The sequence below is a fragment of the Tetranychus urticae genome, chromosome 3, assembly GCF_039701765.1.
Source record: "Tetranychus urticae isolate SD_2017Ah chromosome 3, NJAU_TeUrti_SD_1.0, whole genome shotgun sequence".
NCBI lineage: Eukaryota > Metazoa > Arthropoda > Arachnida > Trombidiformes > Tetranychidae > Tetranychus > Tetranychus urticae.
Window position 1 is genome coordinate 16,761,701 of NC_142960.1, and position 24,198 is coordinate 16,785,898.

Genomic DNA, 24,198 nt, shown 5'->3' on the forward strand with positions numbered 1-24,198 from the left:
GCATTCAAAAGTGTATAAAATTTCATGAAATATTCATCTGAATGGCGATGGAATCATGAAAAGCAGTCAATCATCTCGAAACATTTTCAAGACATTTCATTGAAGAGAAGATTTAAAGCTGTAAAAAATTTTGAATAACATTTCAATCCATTTTGTAGAAGGAAATGTTTTTTAATTTCCTGATTTTCCGTCTTAAAGTGATCTTTTAACCAACATTTTCCATGTATTACTTTTATCCATTCAATTCCTAAACTGATCCAAAATAATATGTAAACAAAGGCTTCCTCTTAAACTGAACACCTCAGTCGATTTCAGTCAATGTTACCCAATCTGGAATCATTTGGAATGGGCAAAAAGGTAAAGTTGCCCAACCCTGTAATTTACTTGATAATTTGTTGTTACCATTATTATTGAAAGGGTGTGGTGATTATCATGAATGCAAAACATAAATGGCAAGTTATCAAATAATATGTACATTTACAGTTGAGTTACACTTTGGGTTAACCAGTTTCAAGTTTAACACAAGTTAGGCAAAAATCAGTTGATCATATTGATTAGTTGTTATGGATCCATAACTATTTACCAATCTTAATGATTCCAGGAAAAGGAAGAAGCAAGGAAAAGATTCCCAATCATTCCCAGTCAGCATCCAATTGAGCTTCACAATTCACAATTTAAATCACTTCAATTTAAGGGTAAAAAACCGTTGAAAGTCTTTCCTTTAAATCAAGTTCATAATCAATAGGGAAACCAGAAAACCAGAGTTTCCTTCATTTTTGGGTTTTGTCTTTTACTTACATTTTCACTTCTTGATTATCCTTCTGGAATCATTTAATCATTTTCATGATTCTCATTTCCTTCCAATCATTTGCAAATTCATCTCTAGATAATAGTTTTTTTTATCGACATTTCTCTTCCTATCCTAACCATCCTCATTAGCTCAATGTTTGATTGTATTAATAAGGTTTAATTAAACACAATTATTCCTAATGATGATGAGACGAGGAAAAGAGGAACCAAAAAAAACGTCGAAACTATTTGAATATAAAATTCTAACTTGGTCCAAATCTTAACTCATACCATTTATAATGATATTGTATTGTAATTTCACCATTATATTAATAATATGAGTAATAAAAAGACTGATGATAATCTTTCTCTTGACAATATTACTTTCATTCCACCCACTTTCCACCCACATGACTTCCTCCAGTTGATAATGATCATAATTGGATAAATGAATTTCCAGTATAATTATGATACTAATGACAATAATCAACTGATGATGGTCAAGGTATGTCATTCAATATGTTTATATAACCTGAGATGTTCAATGAAAGGCGATTCCTTCAATTTTCACATTCTATTCAATTCCAATCTATTTTCAGCTCAAAGGTTGGACAAAATTTTAATCTCAAGGAAGTTAATGAAGAAAAAGAATTTTCATGAGTTTTCGACAAAATTTTGATTTTTTCAATTTCGATTTAAAAGCGTTTAGTCTTTTTGTGATTTCATTTTCATTTAAACTTATTATTAAGGCAATGAAACGATTTCGTTGAAACAGGATTTTCAGAAAATCAGAAAAAGAAAGGAATTATTTTTAAAAATCAATTTTAATTTCTTTTCGTTATAAAGGTTCGCTCATTGAACTTGCAGAATCATGTTATTCCAATGATTATGTGAGTCTTTTCTATCGGGACATTTTCAGCTAAAAAAGGCTTCACAAGAAATGAACTTTTCGTAAAATTTATTTTTAAAGTTCTGAGTATTAAGTTTCGAAACTGACTAAAGCGAAGTTGCGAGATTCTGAAAGTTATTCCAATGTGTTTTGATTTCGTTGTAAATCAAGTTCTGAAAATACTTTGAATCGTTATTTGCACAGTTAAACTCAGTATTTGTGTTTCAAAATGGAAACAAAAGCGAACGAAAGAAATTTATCGATTTCGATTTCTATCGATTTTTACTCTTTCTTTCATACAGACTTCAATTCATGGTCATGCTTTTGCTTTTCACCTTTTCTCACTATTTTCCTACAGAAATCAATGAAATCGTCTAACTTTACCAACAGAAACGAAAGTCTTGAAAACGTCAAAAAATTGTGTTGAATTTGCATTCTTTTCGTCAACCAGACAGACCGATTAGAGTTGAACCGTGAATCTTTCAACATTTTGTATCATCATTATTCATATTGATAAAGAAGAAGAAGAAGAAGAAAAAGAAAAAGAAGAAAAAGAAAAAATCGAAAAGAAAATGAAGGTTTTGAATAAAAGGAATGATGAATTTGATGGCATTTCTTACAGTCAAGTTGAGTTTCATTGAAAATCAATTGTGTGGTTCAGCCAATTTGACCATCAAATGATTTCTTGTTCAAGCTAAGTATCGAAGCTGTTAACATTGGTATTAGTTTGCAATAAATTTGTGCGATTTGCTGATTGATTCATGCTTACACCTTAATGGTTGGAGAGTTGAGATGAAAATTTGATTCTCATTTATATTTCAAGATTACATCACGCAATGCTCAATAGATGAATCGGTAACATTTGCCTTTCTTTGCCTAACATTGTTGTATTGTTACAATGTAATTGTATGAGCTTTTAATACTGTTATCTTTATTGGATTATTATTGTCATTATTATTATTTTACTGTAAGTTATCATTAGATGAATTTGCTTTTCCAACTGAATCATATCACTGTTCAGTGTATAACATTGATTATGGTTTGCTTTTGTGTCTTGTGTGTGTGTGTGTGTTTGGTAAGGTAAATGATAATACATTTATCACGATAGGTAAGAGAAACATGGTAAAATTAAAATGATAATTGAGGTGAAGAAAAAAGAAGAAGAGAAGAGAAGAAAAAAAGATGAATGAAATTCAGATGATCATGATGATGATCCTGGTGAAGTTGATGGAGGGAAATAAATTGTTTATTGTACTTTGAAAATGAAATAGTGAAGAAGAAAGCAGAAGAAATGAGTTAAGAATGAAAGATGAAATGAAAGATCAATATTGCTTTTTTGCATATTTTCATTGAAGAAAGACGATCCAAATCATCTGTTTGATATGATTTGGTTAACCCACAATTTGGTTAATAATTAATGTCAATTATGGTGTTTAATAATAATTATGTTTGGTGTTTTGTCGGGTTGACCCAACCATCCTCTCGGCGCAACCAGTGCAACCCAATCGGCGTTTTCCTTTGCCCAATCACGTTTGCCTCTTCGTATCATAACTGTTGAAGTGCGGCAGCGGCAGCATGCACATTGTTGATATGGTCCAGAGGTATGCAGATTCCTTGTAATTGATTGAGAGTCATACCTGCAAAAGGATAACCAAAGCCAGGGTAACCTGGATAACCACCACGCCCTGCGTAACCAGCATAGGCTCCAGGGAATCCTGGAAATAAGGGAACTGATGTGGAAGAAGATAGTGACTTGAGTGAATCTGAAACATTGAAAGAAAAGGAAAAAGTGATTAAAAAGGAAAAGTTTCTTTTTTTCGATCGGAGCAAAAGATGATCATCGGAATGGTGATGCTGATAAGGGGAGGTTTCCTTTGGGTGTGGTTCAATTGGTGAAAAGAGTGAAATGAGAGAGATTCAATATTGTTCAATAGATAGAATCAAGTGTCGTTTGTTAACCTTTATATTAAACATTTCAACCAATGGAAACATTTTCACTTTTCATTCAACACAAGTAAAAGGGCGTTGAGTCGTTACTCTTCATTACATTATAAGAGGTTACTTTTGAGAGTCAATTTTATTTAATATCAAGAAAAGTTCACAAGGAAAAATTCTTTTCGCATTTTCTTCAGAATTCGCTCTCGCTTTGAAACGCAACTTTCAATTTCTTTTCATCGAGTCTCTACTATGGCAGTAAAAAGACAACATCAAGAAACAGAAGAGTTTTGAGTTTGAACAACGAAAATGAAAATTGCGATCAGGAAATTTAAATATTTTTCTTAGAAACGATTCTTGATTGGGACGAAACAGAATTTTAGATTTTAGAGAATTTATTCAAAGAGAAAATTGGAAATCTGAAAAATTGAAATCTTATCATTGAGTCTCTATGTCAGTAAATAAGATCACATCAAGAAATAGAAATAGAGTTTTGAGTTTGAACAACGAAAATAAAAATTCTCTTCAGAAAATTTGTATATATTTCTTCTGAAAAGATGCTTCGAACGAAACAGAATTTGAGATTTACAAAAATATGGCCAATCTTTTGATAGAGAATTCATGCAAAGAGAAAATTGAAAATCTGAAAAATTGAAATCTTTTGAGTTCGAATGTGGCAGAATATAAAAATCATAAAAAATTTTTTTGTTAAAGCATTGTTGGTCAGTTGAACTTGAAAGATTCAAAGTTCAATTTGACTATTTTCTAGAGTTTAAATGAAGTTCTGGTTTGATCTAGATTTGATGAATTTTGATGAAACTTTTGGTCCAACATTTTGCTTAATTTTGAGCAAATTGCAATGAAACCGGAAAGGATTTTCATCTGACAAACAAGTAAATGAAAAGCAAGTTGTGATTAACAATTAGATAAAGGCGTTCTCATGTTAATAATCAATGAAGTTTGTTTTTTGTGTGTGTTTCAATGAATGATGAATCCAATAATACCAACAATAATAGCTGATGATAGTTAAGCTTTTCAGGTTGAAAGGTTAATGTGGAAAAAAGTTGATGCTAAAAACTAGGAAATATAAAAATGATAGGAAAGAGACAAAAAAGGAGCAAAAAAAGTGAATCAAAAAAAAGTAATTTTGGCAAACTGGTTATTTGGTCCATTGATTGCTACGGTAATGAGTTTGGCTCCTTATATATTATTTTTGTTGAGAGACTTTTGTCACAATTTTGGGTCTTTCGATGGTTAATAGTTTCATTGGTTGGGTTCTTTGTTTTAAATTGTTTCCAGTGATACAATTGAGTGAAGATGATGATGGGAAGGAGTGAAGGAAGAAGTGATGAGGATAAAGTAACGATGAAAAGGAGGAGTTGAATTGAAGTTAACCACATTTACTGGGCAATCATTGAAAATCATTTGAATACTTGAAAATTATTCTTTGGCGTTCTTCTCCTCTTTTCTGGATCAACTCTAATTATAGCTAATCAATTCAATTAATCTGGGAAACATATCATTATTATAAAATTATAAAAGTCTAATTATAATGAGATTAACAAGTTGATTAAGAGTTGCCATTCAATTGAATAATTTTGCTGCTGCTCTTTTTGTTTCAACCTTTATTCTGAATACTGATGTGACTGAATAAAGTGTTGCTAAATTTTATCTCTTATTATCACATGGAAGGTGAAAAATGTTGAGAAAACTGTTGAAAATGTTTTTCAGCTTTTTTCCAGTTCTTCCTTCATCTAATCTCTTTATTCATTTTTTCCAGTTTCTTTCCTTTTTTTACTCCAGTTTTTCATTTCCGTTTGTCACTGGATCATCATGTTTTTCATCATCATCTCATTATCACTGAATACAACATGTTTCATTGTAATAATAATAATTCTCAGAATTATGCTTTTGCTAATGGTTTGGTTGAGATGCACAAAAAAATGTTTCATTTTGTCGCAACATTTGCTAACAAGCAAACTATTTAATATGGAAAATTCATTTCGCATAGATTCAGATGCGATAACAGATGAAACTGAGTTTTAACGATTAAAAGAGTTTTCCAATTTTGACTTTTCAAGTAGACTCATCACTCAATATAACTAATAGCTGTAATAGCTTGACCTGAAATGGATTGAGCTACTGCATTAAAGGATAGTCTTTGCCTCCTCTAAGCCTGCAAGTTTATCAAGTCTTTGGAGTTGATCATCTAATGCTTTGCCATCAACTGAATAGCTGTTAAAACTGCTCAACATTGAGTCAATTTTCATTGAAAGCCAACTTTTATCGAACACACAAATAAGATCATTTCCCATTTTCGCTATGACCATTTTTAATGTTGGAAACTGCACTTAAACATGGGATTTGATAGATTAATTTTCAGACCTTTTCTGTTTTGAGATCAGATGAGGTTATTTTAATTTTCAAATAATGAAATTTCATCAAAAGTTGAAATGGTTTTATTGTTCAAGCAAATCGCCATTAAATGGTCTTGTTAAAGGGATAAAACTCATTTTCAACTCAAGTGCAAAGAAATGAAAGAATCGTAAATGAAAATTAGACACAAAAGCAACTGATTAATGAAGATTAAATTTCTAAGTGAATTAAAAATTGTTAATATTGATTGAATCAGTTTTAATATTGCAGTTTCACCTGTTAAACGATTGAGGAACCGATCACTTTACCTTTGAATACAAAAATTGATTGAATTAGATTATTGTTCTTGACCGATCTAACCACAAATTACTAGCTTTTAATGATCAACTGATGAATAGATTGCTCTACTTTTTAGTAAAATTTGCTAATGTTGATGAGTCGAATGAAGAGTTTGAATGTTTCCATTCGTATTTCAACCTTTTGAACGATTCAGTTTGACTAAGGATTGGAAGGGAAAAGGTAAATTCACTTTTCCACTTTCAATGGATGACATCAAGTACCATATTAAATGTCTCATCGATGGAAGCGAATCAAGATTAATGCATTATTGGACTGATAATGCAAAATAACCCGATGATTAACATTGACATTGAGTCTCTCAATCAGCTAAAATTGACTCTAATCTAAACATGAAATGTTTATTTGGATCAAATCAACTTTATTCATCGATATTATTACCATTTAGGTAATCTTGTTTTGAGCCTTACTTCAATCATGATAATATCATGTGAACCTTTGAATCAGTTAAACTTTGTGTCAACATCTACAAGTTGAGGGATTTGCAAGAGTAAATTTTTGCCATTTGAAAAACTCATTACCTGTAACCAGAAGAAATGTTCAAGTAAATCAATAACTGACTGATTCAATATCAACGGTTGACTTGGAAAACATTTGGTAATATTGAACATTTAAATTGCACATTTGGCACAAAATTTAAACTTAAAAATGTAACAATTTGACAGAAGAGATAAAAATGATGATTTCAACAAAAATTTCAACCAAAACTGAACAAATTGTTGTAATCATGTGAATTGTAATAGATTTTTCTCTCTCTTCATTTCACGTTCAAGGAAAGGTAAAAAATGCAATTGATTGTTGAGACAAGTAAATTGGTTAATGATACTTACCATCAGTGATAGGACCCAAGGGCCATACTAAATCTGTTTTTAACAAGAGAAGAGAAAAGATGATGAAGATGATGAGAAAGTATGAAAAGGTAAAGTGGAAAGAGATGGTTGAAGGATAACGTGAAGCGAAAGCAAAAAGATGAAACAAAACATTATTTATATTGATATCAACCTTGTACATCTTTATAATAATTTTGACTCAAAGTATTAAAGTATTTCTGTTCAACATTGTTATCAATTCAACTTTGATTTTAACGTTAATGGAAGGTTCGTGATAAGCTTTGATTGTGAGAAACAAAATAGTCTCAAAAATTGTTATTAATCAATTTTTTAAATGTTGCACTTTTCATTTGTATAAGTGTTGTAAGCTAGTCAAAGTTATTAAATATGAAAAGCTTCACTCCCATCAAGAAAAAACTTGATATTGGTTATTATAAAGACGATGGAGTTGTTCACGTTTCCAGTCACTTCAATCAACATGAGAAATTGACTTTTCTTGGAAATTCAATAGTTGATTTTTAAATGATCATCAAGATACCTTGGATGTAATTAGATTTATCCATTTTTCAAGCTATTGAGATTATCTCAAAGTCAAATTTTAAGATGAAATTTTTCTCCTTCTTCTGTCCAGATATCTTGACCGATCTTCACATAAAGCTATTACAGTTCAAATGGAACGATTTTGATTGTCGATTAAATCGCATTTGCATCAATTGATTGTCCAATTAGGCTTATAATTAGGCGATATTTTAAATGGTTAAGTTGATGGAGCTTGAATCGTTGAATTTTTTCCAAACTTTGAGTTGAGTTTCCATGCTTTTTATTCTGGTTAAAATCCTGGTTTCGATTCAGGTTCATTTTCTCAGTCTTGACCAATTTGATCACCTTTTTCCAGATTATTCTTATTCCAAGTTGAAGTAGATCGAGTAAAGACACTTACATCTGTAACTTATCTTGTCACCCAATTTGGGTTTCGGTTCTGGTTCACTTTTCTGGTCACTTGTTTGTCCACTTTTTCACAGTTATTTTAGATTCTCCTTGAAGTAGCTTGGAAAATTTTGAAGGCTTGCCCATTGATACACATTGGGATTGAACCATTGGGACCATTAAAGGTTCAACGGCACACATTAATCAATTAATTATTCACTAAATTAACCATTCTTAAATTTACACCTGTTTTGATCGGACCAATCATAAGACACAATCAACTAACGCCATCTCTATTTACCCAAAACATAATTAATAAGCGAAATATTCAAACACACAAAATTATCTCATTTGAACTGTAACAGCTTATTTATTATCCAAACCACAAATCAAATCATCTCAATCAACCGATTTCAACAATTAATAATGGACTTACCATAGGCACCTCTTCCTGCTCCTCGGCCTCGAGCTACGCTATTAGGCATCATTACTTCTTTGGGTTGAGCTTTTTTACATTCAACCTGCAATTAGAGGAGAGAAGAAGAAAAAGCAAAATCAATTTTTGTGTTCCATTATTTTTCCACAACAATTCAGGGTTCATGATAATGGTTATTGAATGGTAAATGAATTGACTGACAGAAATCATATTTTAAGTCCTTTGCCTTCTTCTCATTGCAAGCCTTTGTTTTGACCAACACAAAACAAAAGCCATTACAAGCTTCAATTGTTGGTCAACTTTTCAATTGCTCATTGGTTTACAATACAAAATACTTATTAAATATATGAAGTTGATGAAAATGATGTTTAGTCCGAAAAAAGGGAATAATAAAAATAGTAATAACCATCAGCATCATCATCATGAAAACTCTTTTTTTTGTTCAACTCAACCATTCATTCATTTTTCGGATATAATTACTTCTCTTTTAATTAGTAACTCCTCTGTGGTGATTTAAATAATATCTTTGGTCATTTTTCACCCACTTCTATAACTATTAGCATTCTTTTGTCTTCGCCATTTTCGCCTCCTTTTCTATTCCAACAATAATAATATTAATTCTTATCAAGATCACTCCCAGTTGATTGTTCATCATCATCATCAACAAGAAGATCATTTACATTTTCAGGGATTCTATCATTATCATTATTATACAACATTAGTAATTCTGGTAACGAACTACAAAAGGAAATCCTTTCCTCAAATTTACCTCAAAAAGACCAGAAGAAACATCATCTTCATCATCCTTGCCATCCTTCAAGTGCTCTTACACTTCAAGTCGAACTGTTCAACTTCGACTTCACTCAGTGAAGCGATTGATACAAATAGCTAATATCAAACCCAGTTTAATCCAAACATCAATTGAGAATGCAAAAGAATCGACAAAAGGTAAATGATGAATAAATTGAACTTTTCATTGATTCGATGAAAATTTTGTTTCACTTTATCTACGATTTCATGGAATCCATGTTTAAATGTTTTCTCATGTTTACCTTTCCAACATTCAATTAGTAAACTCTTTACTCACCATTTTATCATTAATTTCATGGAAGTGAATTTCACAAACTTTATCAACTACATCTTCACTTTCGAATGTTACAAAACCAAATCCTGAAAAAAGAAAATGAATTTCACATTAATAACGGAACAAAATTCTTTCAAAGTTACAGTCCAACAAGACGACACATGAGATGCTTAATCAGTGACAATTGAGTAATTAACGTTGAATATGTTAATAAGCATAATTATTGGATAATTTTCAACTTTGTTTCATGTTTTCATGTTTCATTATATTTTTCAGTTTCTTTTGTTTTCCCAATTTTTCAGATTTTTCCAACTTTTCCAACCTTTTCCAGCTTTTCCAGGTTAATGATTATTTTTCAACATTTTGTTTCATTATCTAATTAATTTTGATTGAATAATTGAGTTATCATTAGAGGAGCAAAATTGTTCATTCATTTGAACAATCATTTGTTTACTTGACATTTTTAAATTTTCTGGTTTTTCTTTTTTCTCTTTTCAACATTTTTTCAAGTAACTTTGTTAACATTTCATTGAGTTTCAATTATTAGCTGAACCATTTGATTATCATGCAACTTGAACATTTCCCTGAATAAGAATGAAAATCACAAGATTCTAATCGACATTCACCAGATTTTCAACTGAGAATTGGGTGTTTCATGACAAGGAAATACACTTATTTAGGAACATGAATTACATCAAGTTGAGAATGTTTGCCTTGACACATGATTGAAGAATAGACAGAATTTAGATTTTCATTTTACCATATCAATGATAATCATTACATTATTCACCTTTACCAGGAAAAAGAGAAGGAAAAATGTTCGCAAGAAAAAAAAATGGAAACTCAATTGAGCTCAATTTACATGATGAAAACAGTCTCATCATAAACACAATGTCAATGAAGAAAAATTTTGCATCCATTTTTTTCCTCTGAATATCATGAAGCGAAATTTGAATAACTATTAATAGTCATTTAAATATTTGGATAACAATTAAATGAAGAAATGAATTTTGAATACAAAATTCTGCAAAGAAAAGGCCAAAAGTCGAAAAATGTTCTTTTCAAGATTTCCTTTTTTCCAGAATGTAAATTAGCTAATTGTCTGATAAATTGCTTCTCAAGACAAAAAGTGAAATAAATTTCAATATAATTTCAACGAAACTCCAAACAGAAAAAAAGAATAAAAATTGTGTCAAATTGAATGTTGGACTCTTTCTATGACCAGTTCTGTCAATGATGAAAAATGTTATCCAAGTTATCGGGATATTCATCACGACTATAAATATTATCATTATGCATCCAGGGAGTGTTTATCATCTCCAGATTTGCTGGGAATGACAAATTATCTTGAGCCTTGGAGACAGGAAAGTGAAGGGAAAGTGTGAAAGTAAAGTGCAAATTAAAGATGAACAGTTAAGAAGGGAACAAGAGTTATGATGACAGAATTTCACTTTTAATATTACTCGTCAATGATGGAACTTACAGGTAAACATGATGACGTTGACTTATATTTTTGAATAACATTTTCTTCTTCTTCTTCTTCATCAGCTTCATATACAGAGCATCACCTCAATTTATCCTTGATTAAACTCCTATTATGGTGCTTCTTATAAAGGTATTACCATTTGTTGTTCCCTTCAATATTATATAATATCATTAAGCTCAAGGCAACATTCTTGATGAAAGATGTATGACTTATTTCAAGCTGGTATAAGATCATGTTGATGATGCAAAAATGATGCTGACTGGATGCTGTTGAGATGAAAGAAGAAGAAAAGAATTTCTTTTTTCTCCTGTTCTTTTTTTCTCTTGCGCAAAGGTAATTTACAATTTATAAACAATAAGATAATGATAATTTCGTTTCGCGTTTTGATTTTTTTTGTTGTTGCTGTTTTTACCTCATTTTACGCGCATTTACTTCATTCATTATTCAATTTTCATGACAACTTGATTGATTTCACTTCATTCATTTATCAACTTATTCTTGATTCACTTTTACATGACTTTTCAACATTTTTCTCCCATTTTGTCAACATTTTCTTTTTCCCTTCTCTTTACATTTAGAAACTTTTTTTTAACCAAAATTTAATTTCGTTTCTTGAGGTTGAACAATTTATCTAATGGTTTTTACTGAGTATTATCATGATGCTCATATCAGTTCATTATTGAACACAATTTTTAGACAACTTTGAATCGCTTTTTTTTCTCTTTTCGTTTTTTTCTTCTTTTACCTTTTCTCAGGTCAAAGTTTCTGAAATGTTTAATGAAAAAGTTGAATCAACCGTGAATAGTTTTTTAGGACAAAATTGAACCGGAAATTGAAAAAAATTATCGAGTTTTCATTTAGATGAATCAGATTGGAAAGAATCGTCATGATATTCAGTTGAATTATTTCAGTCTGCAGTCATCAAACGAAAAGATCTACCAACAATTGGAATCAGTCTGCATTTACTGGCGAGTGAAAGTACATTTTGAGTCGAATAGTAATTTTTCGTTTTTTCGGTAAAACCAGAAAAACAGAAGCTTAATATTGAAAAATCGATTGGAATAATTAAAGTTCATCCTTTCCCTATGAAGGAAGGTTCAGGTGCCAGAGGCAAAGAAAGCGCTTTGGGTCAATGGAAATCCCAAGTTTTTAAAAAAGTGTTTCTTTTGAGATAAATTCCTCTCAAGACACTGGGAATTTTAAGGAACCAACTTTAAAGTTTATACTCATTTTCATTTACTTAAAGCTTTTACTCTAAACTGGGAATGTGAACACCGTCATCAATGAGAAGCCATATGACCAAGTACCTAACCAGTCTGGCTTACAATCGTTTCACTTGTAACCGTAACACTTGGAAGTATAGCGAGTAAGATCCTGCTCTTTGGCACTAAGTCACGGTTACAAGATCTACATCTGTAACCAATAAGTGACTATTCACTGCAAAAGATTCACATCGTTGAGCTGCAAAACCCTGACTCGATTATTGACTCGACTCGATTAAAGCAAAAATGAAGTTAACATGAAGTTACGAAAAGACGGACATCAATTGCAATCTTACTTTGCCTTCGAAAACTGAGATGGAATGATCTTCAGCTTCAAAAATTCTAGCTACTAAGAAACTCTTCAACTTCATCTTCTATGAAATCTTGATGATTGCTCATTCAACTGAGAAACGAAAAGTTATCCAATATCGAATTGATCACAATCGAAGATGGTTTCTAATTGGAGTTTTTGAAAATTGACTAGACAATAACAGCTAATTCTGAGCATTAAAATTGCAATATAACGAATTCAATATTGAATGTTAAAACGTTTTTAATAAACTGTTTATGCAGCAACTTCTTGGAATTGCATTTTCAATTTCACTATCAATTAAGTTTGCAAAATTTCCATTTCCATTTCAATTTCTATTTATACTCGTTCTCATGATAAATCTTGATTATCCAGGAATCCATTGAAATACATATCAGTTTTAACTCAATCTTTTCAATGATCATCAAACTCTTTCTTTGCTCTATTCAGAAAAGTTGATGATCAGGAAATGAGATGAAAAGAATTGGCAAAAGAAAAGAGAAAAGATTACATTTGAAATGTTGCTCATGTTTCCCATGTTCATCATGATAATCATTTGCCTTAAATCCTGTCAGTTCATGATCGTCAAACCAATGATTACACTGTTTATTGACTATTACTCGACAAAACTCGAACCAAAAAAAGAAACGAAAAGTTGATATAAAATGAAAAATAAAAAGCATCGAAAAGAAAAGGCAAAAACAATTTTAAAGACATTTCCCTGAAAACCTCGAACCTGACGATAAACAAATGAAACTAATGAAACTAAATGCAATCAAGTTAATAGTAATACAAATAATAATCTGTATTAAAGAAGAAGCAAAAAAATGGTCAATAATGATAATGCGATATGTTGAAGTTGCAAGTTCATTGGTTTTCCTTTTATACCAAATGAAAGGATAAAAAAGAGGCGAACAGAAAAATGATCAATGTTGATGATGGAAATGATGATATTGATGAGGAATGATTCCAAGCAAATAATCAGTTTCATCCCTCAGATTATCAAACAGACTATCATGTTTCACTTTCACCGATTTTCCCTTTTCCTCGCCTTTCATCTTCTCCTTCCCGTTATTGTATTTATATTAATCTTCCCATTGGAATGAGAAGGCCATTAATCAAATTTTACCGAGTCAAATAACGTTCACTTAGGATCATCATCATCATCATCATTATCATCTTCATCCAACAACTCAACCTTTTTTCATACCAATCGACAACAACAATAACAATCATGATGATCAATAAGAGGAACAAGGATTAATGGACCATCAAACGGCAAAACTTGTATTTTCATGCTTTTACCTTTTCTCCTTTCATCGCCCTTCATTTACTTACTGATTTACTCAATGATAACCTGGCTTTACCTTCACTTTATTATCTTATAATGTTCAATCAAATATTATTCAATAACTTTATTAGCCAACATTAGAAGAGAAGAAACTTTTTCCTCTAAAATCTCTTTTAATCACCTTTTCCAAATTAACCTTTAATTTCCAGTTTTACTCATTTTCATAATGTTCAGTTGCGCTCAATTGATTCTCGGTTCAAAGTTGAGATTCAACTTTTTCACATTTCTCGTGTTTAGCTGAATTCACAGATTTTCACTCTTTTTTGGTTAACTTCATTTTCCTCTATTCAAATACCTGGAAGCGTTTTTTGATCCAAAGGTAAAAAAAGAAATACAAATTTTTCTCTTTTTCTCTTTCAACCAAATTCTGAACATTATTCCAACTCAATCCATTCTAATCAACAATACCAAGTGAAACATCATTTCGAGGTTAACAGATCAAAAAAAAGTTCAAAAGTGAGAAAAGATGAAAATACAGAAAAAGAATAGAAAAGAGAAAAGTTTAAATCAATGTTTAAAGTTGAATTCAGTTGCAATGAAACATTCAGAAAAGGTTGGCTAATTAAAGCAACTTGAAATGATTGATGTTCAGCAAAACTCATATATTCATGATAATGGATTCTCTTGATGCTCATCATGATTAGCTTATCAACTGCGGATAAACCACAGATTTAACTGGATAACAATGGAAGGAAAAAGAAATGTTGAGATCATCTCGGCCCATCTTCACACTTTCCTTGTTATCCTCATCAACCCTAGGGTTGATGAGGGTCGACAAATCCAGTGTATTTACCTAATCTCCGATACTACTGGGAAAAAAAGGCTAAATCAACTTGTGTCCATGTTTATGTGCTGTGCAACAATAATCACTCACATGGACCTTTCATCGGTGAACCGAGAAATTTCGGACAATATATGTGTGAAAATGAACATTTTCAAGCTTCTATCAAACCAGGAAAATATTTCCTTCATTGTCCATTGAAGCAACAATTATTGAAGATTCTCTCAACCTTACCCGATTCATGTTGGCTGACTGATTGTGAGAGACAAGATGTTTCTAATGCTTCGCAAGCAAGGAAGATTAAGGTCAATAATCAAACTAACCCGAATGTAAAAAAATTAACTTTGACTATCCATTCTGATGAGGTTGCCATAGGAAAAAGTTCCAGTGAAAAGATTCTGCCTATTTTTCTCACAATAAATGAAATGAAGCCAGAATTTCGAAAGAAATTTTTCTTATTAATTGGACTATACGTTGGTAAAAGCAAACCCCCAGTAGAATGTTTTCTTGGTCCGATAGTTGAGGATTTACTTGATCTTTCAATTAATCCTGTTGAAATTAGTCGACAATTTACAGCGACATTTCATTTGATTGGACTGGTAGCAGACGCCCCAATGCGCGCATATTTACGCCACGTTAAACAATACAATCATCTGAATGGCTGTGACTGGTGCTTGGTAGAAGCTTCAACAGCCAATGGAGCAAGACATTATTCGAATCAAACGATGACCCAGTTAAACCATTTGAAAAGGAAACATGAAGATTTCCAACAGTTGAAAGACTTGATAGAAAATCAGCCGGAAAATCTTCAAGAACAGTTGAATTCCTTTCCTCGATTTAAAGGCTTATCTGGTATCTCACCATTACTATCTTTACGAGATTTTGATATAGTGTATGGAACAGCGTTGGAACCTATGCATTGTATTTCTTTAGGTGTTTTTAGAAATATGCTTTCACGTGGTATATTCGGGTCAAACAGTGGGAAATTTTTCGAACGCAGGATCGACTTGAATTTTGTCAAAAAGGAGTTGAGTGAAAGACTTTGTTCTATCTCCGTACCATCTGAATTCACTCGAATTCCAAGAGATTTTTATCAGCTCAATTTTTGGAAGAGCAACGAATACGACTCATTTCTTTCGTATTTTGTCTTCACTACAGCTCGAGGCTTATTCAATAACTCAACCATTAACCATTTGACTTGTTTAGTCAAAATATATTATTTATCCCACATTGGTGGACCACAACCTTTAACGCAGCAAGAAATCAGAAATCTAGTGGAAGAATTTCAAGCCGGAGTTGAATCAATCTATGGAGAAAGTTTTATGTCATACAATTTGCACATTATGAGCCACTTGGCCGATTCACTCACAAACCTTGGACCAAGTTCTAATATCTCTTCTTATCCTTTAGAAGATTATATGAGGATACTCAAAGAAAAAGTCCACAGATATTCTAATCTAGGACCATCGCTGATTCGATTCTTCATGAGTGATTTTCGGTATAAAGAATTCAAATCAACGAGGTTGGAAAGATGGAATTTAACTAATGGTGAGAGAATCGCATTCGGTTGTGAGAAAAAAGATAAAGTTTCAAAGTTGGTCGAGAAAATTCAATCTATTCAAACTTTGGACACAATAGTGGACCTAATAAGAACTTATTCCGGTCATCAGGACATCGACAGACATGATTTAACATTCTACAAAACATACAAAAAAGATGGAAAAAGATATTCAACCGAGAATTATTGCAACAGAAAGAAAAGAGATGATTCAAAGATTTTGTTTAAAGATGGAAATCATTATGTGATTCAATATATTGCAGCTAATAATAGCCATCAGTTTTTTCTGATTTGTAGAAAATATAAAGACAAAAAGGTTAATATCAAATTCAGAGGATTAACTGGTGAATTTAATTTTCAGCTTGAACATATTCACGAAGTGCAAGTTCTTGAACAAAGATTGGTTTGTTTATTGGAAGAAGACATTAAATCAAAGATGATATTTGTCAGGTCGACTAATTTCCATCACAAATATCCGAAAGACTTTCTAATTGAACAATTTCTCTGGAATAAATAGTCTTGGATGAAAAAGCCGATATTGTTTTGATTTAACAATGTTAAGAAAGAAAAAGCGAAAAACGCTTTTTTTCTCATGATCGAAGAAAGCCATTTTAGCGTTTTTAATCGATTCATACAGTTACTCTTCACGTTGATCTTTATATTTCTGTGTTTTCTTCATTTATATTTCAACAATCAATTAATTAATTCGGTTTGACATTTGAAATTTATCATTAACAAAGTTATCAAAAACCTGTGAATCAAGGAATTTAATCAAATTCGAAACTCAACGAATCAACTCATCAGAATTAAATCAAAGTAAGTATTTAGCCTTTTATTGTGCTTTTTTTATGTTTTTTATTTTTCGCGCATCTAACAAAAGATAATTTTCTATTGATAGAAATGGAAAACAATCAAGTAATTATCATCATTCTGACATCAACACAAAGCATTGAAATCAAGTCGATTCAATCGAATAATAATTTGCAATTGGAAAAAGATATTTGTGATAATCAAATGGATAGCCATCTGGAGCCTATGGAAGTAGATCAACCAAATGGACAAGGACCAGTGAATTATATCTACGACCAATCACCAATGGAATTAGATGAATTTCAAGAAGAAAGAATGGAGATAGATGATGTTCAAGAAGAAGAACTGATGGAATTTGAAATTTCCACCGAATGAGAATTCTTTCAACATGAAAACTAAACATTTTCATGCTTTTAGCAGAATAGCTTTTTTCAATTGTTTCTACGTTTTTAGTCAATTACAATACACAATGATCTCTTTTATATTGAAAATTATATTTACTCAAAGTGCCAATTTTACTCAAGAAATTTTTCTATTATTCAATGCAATTGTTACTCTCACTTGTTCTCATATAAAATTTTAGTTTTGTAAAAACATATTTCTTTTTCGAGTCGATTTTTTATCCGATGAATATCTATTTTCCAGTAATTTGAACGCTTTTTGAATCAATTTTTGATTCAAAAAGCGTTCAAAAATTCTTGAGTAAATTTTGAATCAATTTTTGAATCAAAAATGATTCAAAAAGCGTTCAAAAAACGTTCAAAAATTTTTGTATGTTGATTGGGCTTCATCTTCTGTTTTTCCCTTTCTTTTCTTCTCTCTCTCTCTTCTTCCGGTTACCACAACTTTTTTAGCATCAACTTCCTCATGTTTTGTGTTACTCATGAAACTTGATCTGCCGGAAAATTGAACAACCAGGCAAGAAGAAGAGAAAAGATGTAAAAAGAAGAAGAATGATTCTCACCATGATCAGGCTCATCAGGCTCATCAGTATCATCCTTCCCTGTTCATCACAAAATTCAGACTCAATACTATTTACTATTCTCAACCATTACCGAGTTCACCTCTTTCCATGATCATCATTTTCCTCTTAATTTCTTAAGACTTTTCTGCTTACCTTTTCTTCTTCATCTTCTTCTTCTTCTTTTCACCATCTTTTCGCTTCAATCAAGTATAAATTTCATGAAACATTTTTTTCCCTGGCTCAACGTTTTGCTCTTTTAACTTTCCCTTGTTTACGTAAGATGGATGAAGATGAAGAAGTGGCAAGAAGAAGATGAAAAGTGAATAAAATACTCAACCTTTTGAGGTGTTAAAAGCACTTGAAGAGGAGAAGAAGAAGAAAAATCAAGTTTCACTTTCATTATAATCATTATTATCCTTTCTCTTCTCATCAAACTGATTATTGTTCATTATTATTCTGTTCACCATGAAATTACGCCAACTTTTGACTTTAAAATTTTCTGCTTGTGGTGAGCAAAAATTTACGAATCAGGCGAGAAGAAGAAAAAAACTGCAAACTCAGAGATTCTCTGCTTTTCCAACCTTTTATCGTTTTTCATAGATGTGATAATTACCAGATTATGATAATAAAAAAAACATGAAACTGAATCTGGTTGAAGCAAAGAACTGGAAAAGTGATATTAGTCTGGAAAAGAGAGCAAAAATTGAACACAAAGAATATGGTGAAAACAAAAACCCATCAACAATAAGCTCGAGTATTGAGTGAAGAGAAAATTTTGCATTTGAAAATGTTGCATTCAGTTTCCACTTGATAATATTTTCATGGTTCAAGAATGAAAAGTTGAAGTGCAAAGGAATTTTGTATCTTTTTCTGAACAACTGAAAAGGCAAACCAATTTTGATTTGAAAAACGAAAGTAATGCAAAAAAGATGAAATCTTGATTACAATCTTTATGTTCATAAATATGAATCATGAAAGATTATGATCAAAGGTGAAACAAGGAATGGAAGGAAAGGAAAAAGAAAGTTTAACCAAAAATATCAACATCAATTTCCTATCAAAGTTTCTTCCAGTTTGCAAGAAAATGGGATAAAAAACGCTGACGTTTCATGAGAGCGAACCCAGAAAATGAAACTCGAATGTTATCAAATATATATTAATTTTACCAAATGCTAACACAATAACAAATCAAATATGAAAAAGTGTCAAAAAAGTTTCGTCTCAACAAAAGTTTACAATAATGGAAACCAAAATGCATGAGTCTTTCATGGAAATCAAAAAAGTCTGTAATTGTTGATAAATTTCATGTTGGCTTTTGCTCATGGATAAAGTGAAAGGAAAAAAGGTTAAACTTTTCTTCACCATTTTGCTTATTTACCTTTTTCCAGGGCTTATCAAGTTCAGGAGTCAGAATGAAAACTGTTTAATTAACAATTAGATGCGCTTCCATGAATAGAGAGTCAATTTGAAACAGTAAAACTTATCGTTAAAAATTTGCACAATTTTAACATGGAATTGTTTTCAAGTTTTGTAACTTCAACAATCAAAATTTGGAATGGCTGCACTTCTCAATTAGATGAAAAATAAAATCGATAACACGAGGTTCATTTTTGCATTATTATGCATTATTATTGTCACTAGTTATTGGACAAGAAACGTTTATCTGAATCTATCTGGTTGACAATTGGAGTTGATTTTGGCTCAGCATTTGGTACTTTGCAAGGTTTTGTCAACGTTTGAGTTACTTGATCGGCTAACCTCAATGACTTTCATCATTATTTGATTGTAACAAATAGATAGATGCAGTGTTTCTGAAGTGCTAATGTAACGACGGTATAAATCGATACTCGGCCCAAGGGGCTTCGTGTCAGTGGATGTATCGATGTACATCGTATATTGTCGATGCTATAGTATTGAAGAAACAAGCAACAGTAATAAGATAGACAACTTAAAAGGCAATGTTTCCGATTCTTCCTGAGATCGATTTTCCGATCGATTTTTCTTAGAAATCGATTGATTTTGGATTTTCTCAGAAAAATTGTCAAAAAACACTTTTCCTCGACATTTTCAACACAAAAAAAGTATAAAAGAGAATATAAGAAAATCGATCTTTCGGGGTTGAGATCGATCATTTTCTGAGTGAGAAAAATCGATTAAATCGATCTTAAATCGGATTGGAACATCACTTCGACTTAAGTTTGTTTCTTATTTTTGTTGGAGTTTGACTAATTGAAGGTTTCCAACTGCATCATCAGCTTATTTGTACATTACAATTGTAAAACTTGTCGCTTTCAAGTTTTGATTTGAAAAAATTGAAAGGTGTTGAAATGTGACAAATAGCCAATTGAAAAATGAATTGTATGATAACTAAACAATTGAAACTGATAAATCCTTTTTTTATTGAATTTATTCCTAGAAATGATGGCATCTTGAAAATGTTGAAACTGATTGTCAGAGAAAGAGGCTTTCATTTACAGAACTTGAATCGTGATTCCCATGTAAAGAAAAAAATACTATTCTTTGCTATCTCATTAGATTGTAAAATTATTGCAAAAATATTCACATTAGCAAGGGATTCTGATAAAAAGAATCAAGTTGAACTGGTGAAGAAAAAAGAGTTCCAGTTGAAAGGTTGAATTTTATAAGAAACATTTACTACTATAAACTGTTTAACATTCACTTTGAACTCACAAAGATATTAATCTTTTTTTTTCAATGTAACCAATTTGTTATTATATTTTTTCTCCTTTTCCTGTTTTCCCTGATTCTGTCTGTTAGATTAACAATTTTCTCTCTATTCTGGCTCAACAAATGTAATGAAAAATGAAAATCTCATAACAAACATTTATTCCAGTGTTAATGGTTCAACATTTCCAAATCTAAATAATACATAATCATCAGTCAAAAATTTGAACATTTCTCGCTCTTTCATCATTATCTTTCATGGATGAAACCAACTTTTTTGCCTCTGATTTTTTCGACTTTCAAAGAGAAAAGCAAAAGAGAAGAAGAAAAAAAATGCTGAAAAGTAAACTCACCTGGAAAAGATGAATGCTATTAATATCATGAGTTTTTGAAGCTTGATAATTGTGAGCCATTTTAATCGCTCATGAATCATTTCATTTTTCATTTCTTTTCTCATTTCATTCTTGACCTTGGATTCGAGTCTCATGATGAAAATAAAAATGGAATCAAGAAAAAGGTATTCAATTGATGAGAAAATTTTGTTTTCACTTGATTAGGTTTGACAGGAGATTCATGAGGATTGAGAGAAAAGAGAGTGAAAAAAGGAAATAAAGGAATGTGTGAAATTCAAAGAGAATCAGAAGAAGAAGAAGAAGAAAAATGAAGATAAAGGTTAAGAGAATGGGTTCAAAGATAATGATGAAAATTCAGCTGAATGGCGAGTTATTGTTCTGAGACTTGGTCAAGTTGGTTACCTTGAAAAGGTCATAATCTTTTCTCTTTTTGTTTCTTTCCTCATTACTGAAACGCTTGTCACTGGGAGTGAATCTCGACTGGGAGTGAAAATGATAAATTCAAAGCAATTGTAGATTCGACTTGACAACAGTTGAAAATTTACAAAAAAAAAATGAAAAACATTTAACTCTTCAAGTGATTCAATTCTTGGCTTCAACTTAAGAACTGAGTAAAAGAAAAAAGATTGAACAGATAAAAGGTTGAATGAACAAAAGGAAATAAAAGATAAAAACTTGTATGATTGTTGCTGGGAGTTTGCAAAATAATAGCATCAACAATCTTATAAAGTCCGAGGAAAAATGATGAAGAGTGGGAAATATTTTTTTTCTTCGAGGAACCACGCTTTGGAACATTTGATTGCCTTTTTTTGGTTGATACTTGATTTGCTTTTATTTAAACTTTCAAATGTTGCAAAATTTTCTGTTTCACTTTCACCAACCAAAAATGTAATAAATGATGTTCAATAAAATGTTCAAGAAGGATAAAAGTAGTCATAATATTGCAACAAAATTCACCCGATTATCTCTAGATTTATGAGCTTTTCAATTTCAACTTTTCCCTTTTCTTTCCTTCTTCAAGGTAATTCAAGTGTTTTTGCAACCGTTGAGCGATTACCAGAAATTAGACGAATTTATTTTCGCCATTCTTTTTCACTTGCGATTTCCAACCTCATTACAAGACATTTCAAGTAAAGAATTATTTTTCTCTGACTTTTTTTTCAAAAAGAATCAGTTTTTTTTCATTTTCATGGGTTTCTTTTACTCTCTTTTTGATCGTATTTTCATGCTTATTCATTTCTGATAGCATTGTTGCTTCGTTTCAACGGAAATTAAAGTTGATATTTTGTTCACTATAACTTACTTTTCATTCTTTTCGTTACAATCGTATTGTTCAATCTTATTTTAATATAAATATGAATTGGTTGAGAGTAATGCGAAGAAAGTTTGAGAAATTCAAATTCTCTTCCATTTTCATGAAGATCAAAGAATCATTTGAATAAAGTTCAGAAACTCATCAACTGTTTGAACCAATTCAATGAACTCTCTTAACATGCATTTGAATCAAATTCAAGAATAATTACGATCCCTGAAACACAAGATCGGAAAACAATACGAATTCTTGACTCATTAAAATCGACTAATTTTCCAAGTCGATTTCATTTGAATCAGGAATAAGAACACTAAACTCTAGAATAACTGAAATCACAAATACAAAACTCATTTGATAGAAATGTACGAAACTTTGAAACTCGATGAAAAAGATCACTTCTAAAATATCAGTTCACAATCATTGAATAGCAAATCAGAAGAAATTTTGTCGAGTATTGAGCTTTCTTTTTGACTCGAAATGCTTTTCGATAATAGCGTAGTTTTGTCACAAGTGGAACATCATTTGTGTGTCGTTTTCATGTTGGACTGAATAAACTTGGAGCTTCAACTTACCTCGATGTCGATTCGTTTGTTTGTCAAACATTAACATTGCATCCTCAATCCTACCAAATTGAAGAAAATAATTTTTAACATCTTCGAGTGTCGTAGGTGCTGAAAGGCCACCGACAAAAATCTTCTTCGTCCTTGTCACCATTTTTGGATGCGCTCTTTTGGGAAACGCTATTTTAGGGTCGATCTGATAAAATATTTACAAAAGCAGAGTTTCCATGAGCATAAAGTTCTGCAACAAAACGGCGCCAATTTCATAAACAATTGACATTGAATGACAACAAAAAATACTAACCTTTTTACCGTCCAACTCGTGAGGTCCATTCGTTAAAACTTTATCAACAGCCGAAGAATCAGCAAATGTTACAAACCCGAACCCTCTGTAAAGAGACACAAGAAAAGAAAAGTTAAAAACTTGAAATCTCATGAAAATAATTGAACTTGAATAAGACAGTAAAATGTCTTCAAAAACACAATTGATTAAAGAGTTAAATTGTAACTAAAATTTTGTTGATCGATTCACTTTTATATTTCCTATTTATTAGCCTTTCCGAGTGATTCAACAGATAAGCAGTTCCATGCTCAAAGATGTTACATGAAAAGGATAAGAATTGGTAAAAAATGATACAGAATAAGTTAACAGAAATTTTCTCTATTTCATCTTCTGAAGAGATTTAACCAGAAAATAAATAATAACAAGTGATATTATTGATGATTTATAACACTAAAGAGAGAGAAATGTTCATCCTTTTGTCAATCTATTCAATGGAATCACATGAAATAGGATTACATGTACACCAGCAGAATTTTTCATTTGACTTTAAACTTGATTCAGATTCTATTTCAAGCCTTTTATCCATTCCAAGAATTAATCAGAAGCAAAGAAGAAAAAACCATTTCATGAGGAAATTACATAAATCAATTAATATCCAAGATATCAATAACGAAAACTGAACAAAAGAGAAACTCTTTTTTGCTCAGATTATTGATTCAATGATCAGTATCAAGAGATTTATCAAAGTGTTGATGACTTATCATGAGTCAACCAAGTGTTTACATAATCGATGCTTCAATTACCAAGTAATTTTTGTTGGAACAACGAAAATATTCAAAATTTCGTTGACAGATTCAACA

At 31.1% G+C, this 24,198-nt stretch overlaps 1 protein-coding gene across 2 annotated transcripts in view; it reads right to left on the reverse strand.

Moving 5' to 3' along the window:
* Positions 1 to 2,902: 2,902 nt before the first annotated feature.
* The window catches only part of LOC107363296 (RNA-binding protein Musashi homolog Rbp6), a 60,711-nt gene continuing 39,415 nt past the window's right edge, over positions 2,903 to 24,198 (reverse strand). The window contains exons 3-8 of one of the 2 annotated variants that reach the window (XM_015930504.3): positions 23,360 to 23,444; positions 23,068 to 23,251; positions 9,627 to 9,709; positions 8,540 to 8,624; positions 7,177 to 7,209; positions 2,903 to 3,441 (exon numbers count right to left, since the gene is read on the reverse strand). In XM_015930504.3, coding sequence (XP_015785990.2) covers positions 3,224 to 3,441; positions 7,177 to 7,209; positions 8,540 to 8,624; positions 9,627 to 9,709; positions 23,068 to 23,251; positions 23,360 to 23,444 — 688 coding nt within the window. In that variant the 3' untranslated portion in view covers positions 2,903 to 3,223. Of the gene's footprint in view, positions 3,442 to 6,747; positions 6,868 to 7,176; positions 7,210 to 8,539; positions 8,625 to 9,626; positions 9,710 to 23,067; positions 23,252 to 23,359; positions 23,445 to 24,198 lie in introns of those variants that run through there. The other variant, XM_089268791.1, reaches the window with a different exon arrangement.